The following is a 15116-nucleotide window of genomic DNA, read 5'->3' on the forward strand; positions in this document are numbered from 1 at the left end:
AGTTCACTAATTGTTCTAATACTAGGCTGCTTATAATATATTGGTACCAGCTTATATGCTTTAGGTTATGTTGTTCTAAGGACAGGGATCAAATCTATGTAAGACCTTGTCCGCAATAAATGATTTTGAAAACTGCGCAATGTTCTTTCATAGATAAGCTTTGAAATCATACTTTAACACTGTGAACTTTATTGTAGTTCATTTAATCACAATTTCCACATGACAAAGTCTGCATTGAAGATTTTAGATTTCTTTTTGAAAAAAAAATGTGTAATTGTTACATAAATTCTTTCATTTTATTGTTACTAGGGGAGAAAAAGTAGTGGACTAATAAAAATTACTGTGGGGTCCTATAAATCTCATGCATCCTAACCAACCTGAATTGTGAAACTATAATACATCAAAACCCCAAAGCATAATTTTTTCTGGAATTTGTACGGTTAGGCTAGGTCTACTAGATTCTGTACCTTTATCTCATTGACTTATCATGTTGATTTATGTTTATTTTGCTTTCTTTTTTTTATTTTGCTTTCTATTTTTTATTTTGCTTTATTTTTTAGAATGAATGCTTTGCCCTGGAAAGCACAGGTAGAAAAGAGTTTCCATAGACATGACAACTTCATCATAATAATTTTGTTATGACTATCAGCCTTTATTTGATTACAAGAGAGTATTATAATTCTTCTAAAGTTATTAAGATTCATGAAATGTTCAGTTTATAGGGACACGTAAGCAGATTTCTGCCTTCAAGGTTGGGAAGGTGTCTGAGATCTTTTTTTTTTTTTTTCCTTTTCCTAATTGAGGACTGTAGAATTCATAGATTTTTTTTTTCTGCCCTTATCTCCAAATTGAGTTTTGTCAGCCACTCATTTACATGAGATTTTCGGATGTTATGTAGTATGTTATTGCTAAATAACCCCTAAGTTTTTATATGATTGAAGAAGACATTAAAGTTTGGCTGGTAATGAAGAAAGATCATAAGGACTTTGATAAATCTGCATCACTGTATTAATAGTCAAGAGATCATAATTTAGAGAAGAATGGCACTAATAGAATCCCTATTAATTTAAGCTTATTATTATTATTACCTTTATTATAACACCCTTTATCATATAATCTCTTAATTTTAACCAATTAAACTTTTTAATTAAAATGAAAACCTGTCATTGCAATTTTCTTTTGTGTGGGCTTCCTTTTTATGTTTATAGTAACAGTCCAAAAAACTGGTCTGAGGACCCCTTTACAGTCTTAGTTATCGAGAATCCCAAAGATCTTTTGCTTATGTGGATTTTACCTGTTGATATTTACCATACTAGAAATAAAGTTTAGAATTTAAAAAATGCTTATTAGTTCATTTAAAAATAACCCTTTGCATATTAACATAAATAAAACATTTTTAAATAACTATTTCTAAAAATATACTGGAATTGTTTATTTTGGAAATTTCCTTCAAGTTTGGTATAATAGACTACAGCTAGAGTCTCAGATCTGCTTCTGTAGTCAGTCTTTTGCAATGTTCTTTTAATTGAGACATACGAAGAAAATCCAGCTTTACACAGATACTATAGTTCGATTTTTAAAATAATGGTAAATATTCCTTGGTATTACACCAAAACTTGACAAGTGATAGATTCTTAAACATTAGTTGTAGTGTGAGATCTGAATCCCTTATCAGTAAATTTTTTGTACTCTGTTTCATGAAAATCCTTTGGTCTATCAGCGCTTGCAATGACTCACTCTTACATACTTTTGTAACATCATGATACTAGTAAATTGGGAAATACTGATTGAGTCATTCATATCTTCTAGTATTGATGCATTTCATTATATATTAAGTGGCTGATATCACCACTGATCTCATGAGGAAAGTCTATTTACGTATCAGGAAACTGAAATTCAGCATGGCATATAGAAGTTCCCAGACTCTTGATTTTTACTTGAAAGTCCAGATTTTATCATTGTAAACAATATCAGTTGTTTTTTTCTTAAAATAACATTCACTTCATTCATTTTTGAGAAGACGATTGTCAATTACCCAAGCCTAAATTATAGTTAGTCATCCTATCAGCAAAAATAATAGATGACTTATATCACAACTCAGACAACTACACACATGTTTTTCTGAAAGTAACTATCCAATTCAGTGTACAGAAGTATTTTGTGTATCTTTCTTATTTTCCTAATAGAACATTAAAAAGGCATAGTAAGGTTCAAGATTTAAAATTAGTCATTTTACTGCTTCATCAAAGACATTTTGAAAAAGAAGGGGAAAAATCCTTTTAATGTGTGGCAATGAGGAATAAAATGAGTAAGTCTAGTTTGGTGCCATTGTTTTGATTCATGCTGAGATGCCAGGAGTTTAGTCCACCTACTATTACTTTTGTGCCATCAGTGCAAATATCAACACAGTGAAAAGGCAAATAGTGTCTTAGTATCATAGTGAAAATGGTTTTACCTGTGATCTTTTGAAAAGGGTGGGTCCTGGGAACCGCAAGAAGTTCACAGACCACACTCTGATATCACTGTTGTATACTTCATGGCTATTTATGAAAATGTTTGGAGATTCCACATTTTTGATAACTAAGAGGATATATATTACGTTTAATTACTATAACAGGTTTCATAAAAATTATATCAATAAAATATAAAATTAAAATCAACATTATGCAAATATACAAATCCACTCTACTAAAGCTGTATCATTGTTAAATTGGTCATTAAGTGAACAGAAAGTTTTCTAAATATGTTTCTTTATTTTTTTTCCCCCAAACTTCTTTTTATCTGTATTAGCAAAGGAGAGTATAAGGGCTAGTCACTAGTGACATGGCTTGGAGATGCCTATTCTAGTTCTCAGGGTCCTCTTAAAATTGGCAAAGGTACAGATCTGAACTATAAAGACACCTGAAATATCATCATCATGATGCTAGTAGAGTAGTAGTCACTTTCTAACAATGTATTTTGTACCAGGCACTGTAATAAGCAATACATATATCATGTCACTTAATCTTTACAGTAACTCTGTGAGGTGTGTATTCCAGAAGAGAAAACTGAGGCTCAGATAATTAAAATTAAAGTTAAGTTATTCAGTCCTAATAGGCACAAAGTAAGAGAGCTAGGATCTGGACATAGATAACTTCTTCCAAAGTTTGAGTTATGACCCATTATGCTTCTCTGTATTCACTTCATTATCATAATGACTTATTGTTAGCTACCTTGTTATTTCCTATTTACTCAAAAAGGTCTCTGGTGTAAACGAACTAGAAATGGTAGAAAGGGAGCGGGGGGGATGACTGGGTGACGGGCACTGAGCGGGACACTTGATGGGATGAGTACTGGGTGTTATTCTATATGTTAGCAAATTGAACACCAATCAAAAATAAATTTATTTAAAAAAAGGTCCCTGGTGAAAACTTTTCATAACTAAGCAGTAATTCTCTTATCAAATATTTGTTTTCGAGATCCACCTCTCTACTGAGACATGCCCAGTTAAAGAGTTCCATGGTTTTTGATTTAACTTCAGAGTGTGCAGGAGTATGGGGCCTTGCAGTGAGGCCTTCAAGGACATCCTCACATTTCTCCCTGATAATGATAGGGTAGGTTAAGCAGTATCCTGAGAAAGCTCAACTTTTTGTTTTCTAGACTAGTACTAGTCAAAGTATGATGCATGGATGGATCCAGTCCGCTAATTCTCTGAGACAAAATACATGCAGAAATCAAAAGTGAAAGTATGGAAACTTGAGTATCATTTGACATTACTATAACATCTGTGCACACATTTAGTTGTTTTTCTTACAAAACACAGATTTTCCATGAATTGAAAAATTTTAAAAGTAGTTTGAAACTACCATAGATAGTTTGAGAAGCATTGTTTGAAACTATAGCATTGTATGTTTAGAAAAATGCTTTTAATTCATCTCCCTATATTTTCTTTTTTGCCTCTCAGCCCTTAAAATTTTGTTTTTGAAACCCTTGTTTTTTATTATTCTATTTTGGTTTGATAGGTCAAAAAACTTAGTAGAACTAAGAATTCATTATTACTTTTTGAGTGTGCTTCACAATTTGTCTTCCATTCGAACCATGTGTGCAAATGAACTTCTTATAATGGACACATACTGGGCAAAATCTAAGCTTTTAACTTTTTATATGAGAAGTTAACAATTTGACACCAAATATGAGATCATGGTTGCATAGATTTCTGTTGGACTATTCAAATTATATAATCATAATTTACTTTTGGAATTTGAATTGAGGATCTTAGAAGTTTGATTATAGGGTCTCATAAAAATCATATGTTCATTCAATAAAAAGTTAAGCACTAGGGAGTGCCTCAGTGGCTCAGTCCGTTAAATAGCTGACTCTTGATTTCAGCTCAGGTCATGATCTCAGGGTAGTGTGAGATTGACCCCTGCGTCAGCGCTGGGTGTGGAGCCTACTTAAGATATTCCCTCTCCCTCTGCTCCTCATCCCCTCTACACCAAAAAAAGCTGAGCACTGAGGTCAGAGTGGTAAAGATATTTATTAGCTTTTAAGAGCTAAGGTATGATTCTGCTCACCAAATATATAGTTGTGTTTCCTTTAAAATTGAATGGCATATCTCCATTTGAAAAAAGTTGGAAAATTTGATAACATATGTAAATCAATGACGTGTGAGACAATTTGGGGCTTAAATTCCAATTTTAGAAATACAGAGAAGTAGTGAATAATACAAGTGGCAGTACTAATTATGCAGAAAGAGTATCAGAATAGGACAATAGTTATATTTCAGACTTTAGACAATATTTATTACCAAATCTGGCCAAATATTACCAAATCCTATAGCATTTCTGATTTTAATTCCTAGTACTAGTGACCATCTGAGCAGTAAGTGTAGTAATATTTAAATGTATTTGATAAATACTTTTTGGGATGTCTAGCTATGGCCTGAGAATGCACAGGTAAATTATACATTCTGTGTCCTGAAGGAGCTTACAGTACAAAGGGAAACTAGATAAACATAATGGCGATTCAGTATGGTAAATGCTGAGAAGAGGTAGGCACAGGGATGCTTTAGAACATAGGGAGGGAATCCAGTACAGTCAGGGTGGATGGATCAGGGAAAGTTTTTCTGAGGAGATGATAATTGGACTGAGTTTTAAAATTTTAAAGTCAAACAAAATGAGAGGAAGTATATCTCAGGCAATAAACAATGTGTGCAAATACTATTATAATAATTTCAGCTACAGTTTATTAGGGTCAGAACTAAAGTCATTATGGGGATGAAATGGACAAGACAGGTTCTTAAGATCCTAATAGAGGAAACAGGATGCATTTTATAGGATTTGGAGTTGTGTCATCTCTTACCACGTATTGCTTTACTCAGTGTGTTGTGGCTCCACTGGCCATTTAGTTCCTCAGATATATCAAACTCATTCCTGACTTGGGGTCTTTGCAGTTGTTATTCCTGCTGCCTAGAATGTATATTCCTTTCTCCTCAACCCCAAGCTGTTTAAATAACTGGTTGCTCATCATTCTAGCTCTGCTCATATGTCATTACTTCAAGGATCTTTTCTGACCATCTTACAGTAACTGCTCTATCACCTCCCTTGCACCCAGGTCACCACTTCACCTTGTCTTATTCTCTTTGTAACACTTGTTCCTATGTGCTTGTCCATGTAGACTAGACATGAGAGCACTGTTTTATTTTCAGGAATACAGGTGCTCAAAATAAATTTGAAAATTTGAATCAATGGGTAATGTTATAGAACTGAGTGGAACAGATTGCTTATAAAAATGGCTTTTTGTGTAGAAGTACCTTCCTTAAGTTAAAAGTGCTTCGTATGAAACAACTGGAGCCAAACCATTTATCAAGGCCAGCCCGGGGAAATTAGTCAGAAGGACAAAGGAGTTACTTTTAAGTGTCTACCCTCTTAAAAATTTCAATCAGATTTTAAAAGGTCCAGAGGCACTTGGATGGCTCATTTGGTTAAGCATCTGACTCTTGACTTCAACACAGGTCATGATCTCAGGGTAATGAGATCCAGCCCCACATTGGGCTCCATGCTGGGCATGGAGCCTGCTTCTCTTTTCCTTTCCCTCTGCCCATCCCTGCATGCACACGTGCATGGTGCTTGCTTTCATTCGTAGGTAGGTAGGTAGGTAGGTAGGTAGGTAGGTAGGTATATAGATAGATAAAATGTCCAGATACCTTTCTAATGTGGATATCTTCACAAAATGACAGTCTTGAGGAACATCCAATATCATTGAAAGAAATTCTACTGAAATTCTACTTAAAGTTACAGGATAAAAATTGTATTACTTCCAGGCCTTATTATAACATCAAAAAAGATAAAATTGTATTTAAAAACAATAAGATTATCTACCTCCATAATTCATACACTACCTAGAAATAATCTAGACTTCGAGAATTTTTTATGTAATTCTAAATACCAGTAAAACAACTTATATAATTTTCACTATCTAGTATTAAAATATTTTATCATTGTATTTATGACTACTTGTAAAATAATCATCTCATTAATATCTACTCTTCAAAGTTTCATTCTTTATAGTGAAAAAATATCTGTTGGGTAATTAAATATATGCATATATATGCATATCTATATGTATTTACTGCTAGATTTAGGGAACTTTGATAATTATGTAAAATACCTTGGTATTTCTTTGAAACTGTTTCTTACTCATATTTTTATTCATATATTTTTATCACTTTTTCATCGTATATTTTTTCACTTTTAACAGTAGAAAAGAAGTGTAGGTAACTTACAAGACCAGTGGATACACACCTAGTTGCCTTTTGAAGATAAATCTACCTGATTGCCATGGTGTTATTAAATACCATAGTAAGAATTTATCTAATAAATGAGTGACTTACCTGGCAAACCTACCTGGTATTTCCATGGAAATTTTATTCTGTAGTGAAGTTCAGCATCTCCCTCTTCCTGGTTCTTACATTAATAATGTTTTTTTTTTAAGTTGGCTATGTGTAAAAACATTGATCAGACTATTTTTAAATATTACATATAAAATACATGTGGCCTGGGCTTCCCACTCTGTAAAAGATGAAGTTGGATTCTTCATCCTTCTTCCTAGTATTTTGTATTCAGTTATGTGCTATATTTCAAAGTACACGAGAGGAAATGTATCCTCTTTATTCATTATATGTGATAAGGAAAGAAAATTAAATATGCTTTCCTAGCTACAGCCATAATAATAATACTATACAAAGAGACTGAAATCTGTTACTTCCAGGCCTTATTATAACATCAAAAAAGATAAAATTGTGTTTAAAAACAATAAGATTATCTACCTCCATAATTCATACACTACCTAGAAATAATCTAGACTATACAAAGAGCATAAATCTGTTTGGGAATTTTAAGCTTTGATTACTGTTGCTTAGGTGGAAAAATAAGATTACCCAAATCAGTTTAGTGGCAAGAAATTTAAATGATAGTAAGTTAGAGAGTGGTAGTGTCACATACACTTCTATTCATTCATTCGTTTACTTATTCTATTAATTCGTTATGTTATGGATATAGCAATGAACAAAATGAACAAATCTTGCCCTCAAGGAGCTTGCATTTTCGTGAGAAAACCAATAAACAAATAAATAAGCTTTAATGCTATGAAAAAAATAAAATAGGGACACATGAGAGTATAGTTTTAAATAAAATAGACATATATACATGTTATTTTATGTACTTAAATAGGTAAAATGTTTAAGTATTGAACAGTTGAGTTATTTGACTTAATATATTTCTTTATAAATTATACACTTGTACTACTAGTCTAAGTAAATTTTAGTGGAGTTTATTCTAGAGTGTAAGATAAAAATAAATATAATTTAGACATTCTAATGTTACTTTCCACATGTCAAAAGAAGGGAAACTTTCATAATGGATAATAATTGCAATTTGATGATCATAGTAATAATAATAGGTAAATCTTACCAAAGGTGTATTATGTGCTAGACATTGACCCCAGTGCTTTCTATTAATTCAACAATTGTCTGAGGGTAAATACATGTCATTCAATCTCCATTTTATAGATGCAAAAGTTAGGCACAGAGAGTTTAAGCAGCTTGTCCAGTATCATCACACAGAAAGGAAAACCAGAGCTGAAATTTAATTTAAATTCAGATAGCTTAGTTCCCAAACTAGCACTTTTTTTAGAAGTAACAAAATATTGCTTTGATCTTATTGTTTCATTATTCACAGCCTTTTAACAACAAACAAGCTCTAAGTTAAATATAAAAATTAGCATTTTTTGTAAGATAATAGTAAATAGGAACTAGTGTTTGTAACAATTACATATTATTACATACCGTTTATATCAGATGTGGAGGAAGAAGATGGATCTACTGACCTTAAAGTGAGCATTCGGAAACTACCTAAAAAATCATAAATGAAGAGATTTAAGAAAATCTTACATCAGACTTTTAACATCATTTATTTAATGTATCATAAACAACTTCTCCTCCCCCAGCAAATAGTGAGACACATAGCAGACCAAAAGCTAATTCCTTAGAATGCAAAGAACTCTTATCAATAAAACAATTAGAAAAGGATTACTAATATAATGAAAACTGAACAAAAAACTTGAATAATCAAGACAAAGATGAATACAGGCCAAAATATATAAAGAGATACTTTGTCTTTTGCACATTTAAGAAATACAGTTTTAAAAAGTGGGTCTAGGTAAATCTCACTAAGTAGTGGTTAATAGAGTTGTAGAGTTAATTAGATCTAAGTGGCAAGCCCTCAGCTGCTAGATGTACATGGGAGCTTTGGTTTAAGAGCATACCAGCCAAAATTCCAGAAGTAAGCCCTACAGAAAATGATTTTTAGTGACTGTTTTCTCAAGAGTGATTCATAGCTAGTACATTTCTGACATCAGTGAGAAGTTAATTTGTTACATACAGTTAATGCCTCAGGCCATTAGCATTCTCTCTTAGACCTTCTGTTGAGAAGGCCTGGTTATTAGGATTGGAAATAAAGGCAGTTCATCCAAGATACTTGACCTATAGTAACCCAGAGAGAATTTTTTGACAGTTGTATAAAGAAGATAAAGGAAAAAATTTTAGAAACCAAGGGGAGGTATGAAAGAGTTGAATATAGTCAGTGTTCATTCTTATTGTATGGTAATTTTAATGAATTCACTTGGGTCTCACGTAGTGCAATTTTAAAAAGTCACATATGAATATTCAATTAAATCATGCATTAAAATGTGTTAGAATTTTTCATTTCACTAAATAAAAAATTTATGATATGGCAAGAAAATAGTCTTCACTATGCTTTTATAATCCTGCCTATGTATTTTATTTCCAGGGAACCTTTTATTATTTTATCAGGAGGTTTGTCCTATGATACTGTAGGAAGAAGACCCTGCTTAACAGTTATGCATGGGAAAAGTACTGCTGTGCTGGAAATGGACTATTCAATTGTCGATTTTCTAACGCTGTGTGAAACACCATACCCAAATGGTAATAAGCTTTGCATCTTTAAAACTCATTCTCTATAGATATCTGCTATTCAGAACAAAGACCTATAGGTTTTCTAAATAGTTTCCTTATCTAGTATGCTGTAATTCTTCTGGGAGAGAGATGCTGTCTTTATAACTTCACAAGTTTTATTTCAGAAGTTAATAAGCTTTATCTGTTTAGTATGACATAGTAGTAGTCTTTAGTGCCTCTTAAGGATAAACGAAACCGTTTTTTTAGAATTCTATAAAATACTAGTGTATTAGTCAAGGTTCTCCAGAGAAACAGAACCAATAAAGTATAGAGAGAGCAAGAAAGAAAGAATGAATTTATTTTAAGAAATTGTTTCATATAGTTGTGGAGGCTAATAAGTCAGCTTCATTGTGCAAGATAGCAGGCTGAAAATTCAGGAAAGAGCTGTTGTCTTGAGGCAGAATGCCTTCTTTTTTAGAACCTATCTTTGCTCTTCAGGCCTTCAGCTGATTGAAGCCCACCCACATTATATCTGATATTGATTTAAATGTTAATCACATCTGAAGAATACCTTCACAGCAACATCTGGATTGGTGTTTAACCAAACAACTAGACATCAAAGCAAGGATAAGCTGACACATAAAATTAACCATCACAACTATCATATATTCTTTCAAAAGGAATTTAAATCTGGATATGTTTTACTTCATTTGAAATAAATTGAGATGTAAATCTGTAATGCATTTTATAGTTAAATAGGTGCATATAAAATAAAGAAATTAGTATAGTAGTATTCAAGTTCCTATGAGATACAATAGTAAGAATTATTCTTATGAGTGTTGTAATTTAAATTTTGGGTTTGTTGCCCATGCCCTGTCTTGGATTTTGTAATACCATAGAAGTTACTGTGAACTTCTTGTCTTATTCATCTTTACAAAACTGAAATAATTTTTTCTGAGTTATTACATAGATTTATCTCATTTAAAACAAAGTAGTCTTAAGTTATATAAAATAGATGAGAATGTTACATACTTGAGAGAATGGAATAAAATTAAAAACAAGCAAATATTTATTACCTAATTTGATGTCTTCTTGCATATTTAAAACTATTGTTCATGCATTGTTTTCCTATTCCAGATTTTCAGGAACCATACGCTGTGGTGGTTCTTCTGGAAAAAGATTTAGTACTTATAGACCTTGCTCAAAATGGGTAAGAAATAAAATTTTGTGAGAGATTATTTTAGGATGTGATTAAAAAGACTCTTTTTAGCATAGGATTGGCTATTTCTCTTTGAAAACACTACATTTATACCCATAATATTGACCTTTTTTTACAATTCCAGGTACACATTTCTGATTACCTGTCAGATTTCTCTAATATGTTGTTCATATAGAATTTCCATTTTTTAAGTCAAAATTTGTTGAAATTTTGAAATTTCATGATTCAACCTAATACTTGGGCACCTTGGAGACAAAAACAAAATGCACAAAACCAAAATTAATCCCATCACATTTTACCTCCATATAATAAGCTGTGGTCTCTCCAGCCCTGTGCACTCTTGGTGGCACTGTTATGAATACATTGTCAGAGTAACTTTACACTCAGTACCAAGATTGCCATTCTCCTCTTTTGAGAGTCTTATACTCTACTGATGGAGCCAACCAAGTGCCCTGTTAGTCTCCTCTTTAAACCACTGTGGTCTCTACTGCTTTGATTTGAAAGCACCTTCCCAGCCTACTACTCTTCATAGTAGGAACTTAAGATACCTTTCCAACCTGATTTTTCACTATCTTACTACAGGTGCCTTATTCCCTAGAAAAACTGAACTGTGATCAGTGTCTTTTCTTCAGTGTCTTTTCTTACAGGTTCCCAACAGCTGCAAGGAGATTTTATATATATGTGTATATATACACATCTGTCTTATCTGTAAATTGCCTCCATAGCTCCTTTGCAACTTTTTGTGGTATTTGTCATGTTCTGCTTTTTCTAACATAGATGATAGTGTTTACTTATAAATTCTATGAAAGATATTACATTATTTATTTGTATCTCCTGAGAGATAATCATTAAACATTAAATTGAGTTTACCCATTCAGGATTTCAGGATTTCTCAACAAGGGGATATTTTGCTTCCCCTAGCCCCAGATACTTGACAAAGTCTATATAAATATCTTTTGTAGATGCTACTGGCATCTAGTGGTAGAGGATATGGATGCTGCTAAACATCCACAGTACACAGGGGAGAGTCCTTATAATAAAGAATTATCTGATCCAAAATGTGAATAGTACCAGGATTGGGAAACCCTGAAGAATAAGTGAACAATATTATTTAACTTGATTTTAAGGCATTCCTAGGTTCACATCAACTTAGTATGTGCTACTTGTAATTAATTATTAATTGGGTATTTTTTTCCTTTTAAAAAATTGCAGGACCATAAGTGGATCAAAGGAATTTAAAAACATTTCTAAATGATCTCGGGATCCTGGGATCAAGCCCCGCATCAGGCTCCCTATTCAGAGGAGAGTCTGAGTCTTCCTCTACCCCTCCCACTCCACTCATGCTCCCTCTCTCTCCCTCTCTTTCTCTCTGAAATAGATAGATAGATGATAGATAGATAGATAGATAGATAGATAGATAGATAGATAGATGTAAATGACAGTCCTAGAATAAGTTATTCTTTTAAAAAAAGAGAGATTTATTTATTTATTTTAGAGAGAGCATGTGGAGGAGGAAGGGCAGAAAGAGAGGGATAGACAGTCCTAAGCAGACTCCATGTTGAGTGCAGAGCCCAGTGCAGACCTGGCACCATGACCCTGAACTCATGACCTGAGCCAAAACCAGGAGTCGGATGCTTAACCGACTGTGCCAGGCAGGCACCCCTAGAATAACTTATTCTTAATATAATTTTATTTTCTTGTCTTCGCTAACTTTTCATATAGTATATGAGACTTTTATGTGTTGTCTATACTGATATATATGTAAGTTAAAATACTGTGCAAATAACCTGTGACTAGGCATTTTATTTATCAATTAAATGTATAATAATAGTAGAATCGTTGAGCTTAAGGATTATAAAGTGTTGTTATAAAGAGAACAAAGTTACCTGCCATGTTTTTAATTCATATTTTTGTTGAGTTTTTCCTTGTGTTTTTATGTGTGGTTGAGGAAGGAGTTACAACAGTTTGGTTCATTTTGAAATCTAGAAAGGACTTTTCTGAAAATACTCTTCTCTGATTTTTAAATGATTGTCAATAGTAGACTGATAAATACATCTAATTTTTGCAGATGTGCCACTCTGAACTTTTTAGAGTTTTTACGCCATATTCTGGTTTTCCAGATATTTTTAAGTAATCATTCTCAAGGAATTCAAACCAGAAAAGAATATCATTGCATATGTAGTAAGGGTTTTACATTAAAATTAAAATTTTTGAAAGCATTTTTTGCTTTATTTAATGAAATAATTTCATATCTGGAAAGCTTTTAAGGTAGAATTTTATTATCACCGAAACAAGAGAGCATCTCTATATTATTATTATTTTTTAAATATTTTATTTATTTATTTATCCATGAGAGACCAGAGAGAGAGAGGGGCAGAGACACAGGCAGAGGGAGAAGCAGGCTCCTTGTGGGGAGCCCGACATGGGACTCGATCCCGGATCAGGGGAGCCCGACATGGGACTCGATCTCCAGGATCAGGCACCGGGCTGAAGGCGGCGCTAAACCGCTGAGCCACCCCGGCTGCCCCGAGCATCTCTATATTAAATGTTGTACCAGGCATTACATTCATGGGGAAAAAAGGAGAATTGAAATTTTGTATTAGCTCTACTGACACAAAGATCTAAGATATGTTGATTGAGAACTTTATACCTTAATGCTAAAGTGCACAGGTTAAATTCTAGCTAGCTGGCATGCCTTTGGCACATTACTCTGTTCTTCCGTAAAATGTCTACATTATATGTTTGGTGCAAAAAGCAAGTAAGATAAATGTACATATAAAGCACTCAGGCCAGTGTGTGCCACATGGTACAGAGTTCCAACTGCAACTTTTCTATTTATTGTTCTAACTGAGCAACTTGCATTTATAAAAGATGCCTTTTTTTTTTTTTTTTTACATAGTTACATGAATTAAATCTGTTAAATCTCTGGTAGAATGTATGTAGTTTCCAAAAATACAGAGAAGAGCATTGTATCCCCAAAGTTAAAATGTAAATTCAGGTAATATGTTATATGATCTTCAGAGGCTATTATCTTTAAATTAATCAAAGTTTAAAAATGTTTTCATTCCAAAGCTGTAAGTATTTTTTTAGGTTCTCATTTTCATATTAATTTTATCAAATTAATAAATATTTCTCTTTTCCTGTTGTTAAAGATATCCTATATTTGAAAATCCGTACCCTTTGAGTATACATGAATCCCCTGTTACATGTTGCGAATATTTTGCTGATTGTCCTGTGGACCTTATTCCTGCACTTTATTCTGTTGGAGCCAGACAGAAACGTCAGGGTTACAGCAAAAAGGTATAGAACATGAGTTTTAGTAATTAATGTTACATTTCAGTAATTTATATGTATCACCTTGGAGTATTTTATAACATTGATATCTTTTTTTAGAGAAAATATATAGAAAATCCCTTTTTGAAGCAAAATATGTTTTTTACTGTTGTCATAGAAATATATATGAAGATGTATGCTTGGAAGTTGCTTTATACAATAATTTTTTTTTATAGGAATGGCCCATTAATGGAGGTAATTGGGGCTTGGGTGTTCAAAGTTACCCAGAAATAATTATTACAGGGTAAGTAAAATCCTGTTTCACCACTAAATCTCTAATAGCTAGATATAATTAAGACTACATGAATATTAATTAATTGGGCTTTCCTTTATGCTGTAACTTATTAAGAAATGTTGTTGTCTGGAACCTGCCAGTTTACCCTGAATTTTACGCTTCTTTATTTTGGTTGCTGTCTTTTCACATAACAGTATACTTCAAAGAAAGAAAAATATGTAGGGTTTTTTTTTTTTCTTTTTTTCTTCACAATTTTAACTCATTTGCTTTTCATAGGCATGCTGATGGATCAGTTAAGTTCTGGGATGCTTCTGCAAGTAAGTAATTTGAATATTATTTGTTATATGTTACACAATCACTGCTTTTATACAACAATTAATTTATAATTGCATAACCAACATTTAATTTAAAATTTGGGAGCTATGAGTTTAATACCTGATTTATCAAGTATAGTTTAGAATTTCTAATAGATGTTTAAGATATTTTTAAGGATATTAACCAGTAAATCAAGAATGATTCTCAACAAAAGTAATCAAATTCTATCTTCAAAATTTCCTTAAATCAGAGATGAAAATGGGAATATATTTCAAATCAACAGAAATTTGTAGAATAATTTTAATGCCTGGGTTTTTATTTTAAGATTTTTTTTTTTCATGAGAGACACAGAGAGATAGGTAGAGACACAGGTAGAGGGAGAAGCAGGCTCCCCGCAGGAAGCACGACATGGGATTCTCCAGGATCATGCCCTGAGCCAAAGGGAGATGCTCACCCGCTGAGCCACCCAGGCGCCCCCTAATGCCTGATTTTATACTAACAGTAATTTGTGCTTTCTTGACAGAATATATATATGTGGTGCTTACACAATATCAAAAAAGGAA

The 15116-nt window shown here is 32.7% G+C and overlaps 1 protein-coding gene across 3 annotated transcripts in view; it reads left to right on the plus strand.

Annotated features, from left to right (window-relative positions):
- The window catches only part of STXBP5 (syntaxin binding protein 5), a 168291-nt gene that overhangs the window by 86969 nt on the left and 66206 nt on the right, over positions 1 to 15116 (plus strand). For all 3 annotated transcript variants that reach the window (XM_041740439.1, XM_041740441.1, XM_041740447.1), the window contains exons 10-14: positions 9327 to 9481; positions 10589 to 10661; positions 13823 to 13970; positions 14180 to 14247; positions 14515 to 14555. In XM_041740439.1, the coding sequence (XP_041596373.1) occupies positions 9327 to 9481; positions 10589 to 10661; positions 13823 to 13970; positions 14180 to 14247; positions 14515 to 14555 (485 nt within the window). The remainder of the gene's footprint in view (positions 1 to 9326; positions 9482 to 10588; positions 10662 to 13822; positions 13971 to 14179; positions 14248 to 14514; positions 14556 to 15116) is intronic.

The sequence above is a fragment of the Vulpes lagopus genome, chromosome 2, assembly GCF_018345385.1.
Source record: "Vulpes lagopus strain Blue_001 chromosome 2, ASM1834538v1, whole genome shotgun sequence".
Taxonomy (NCBI): Eukaryota; Metazoa; Chordata; class Mammalia; order Carnivora; family Canidae; genus Vulpes; species Vulpes lagopus.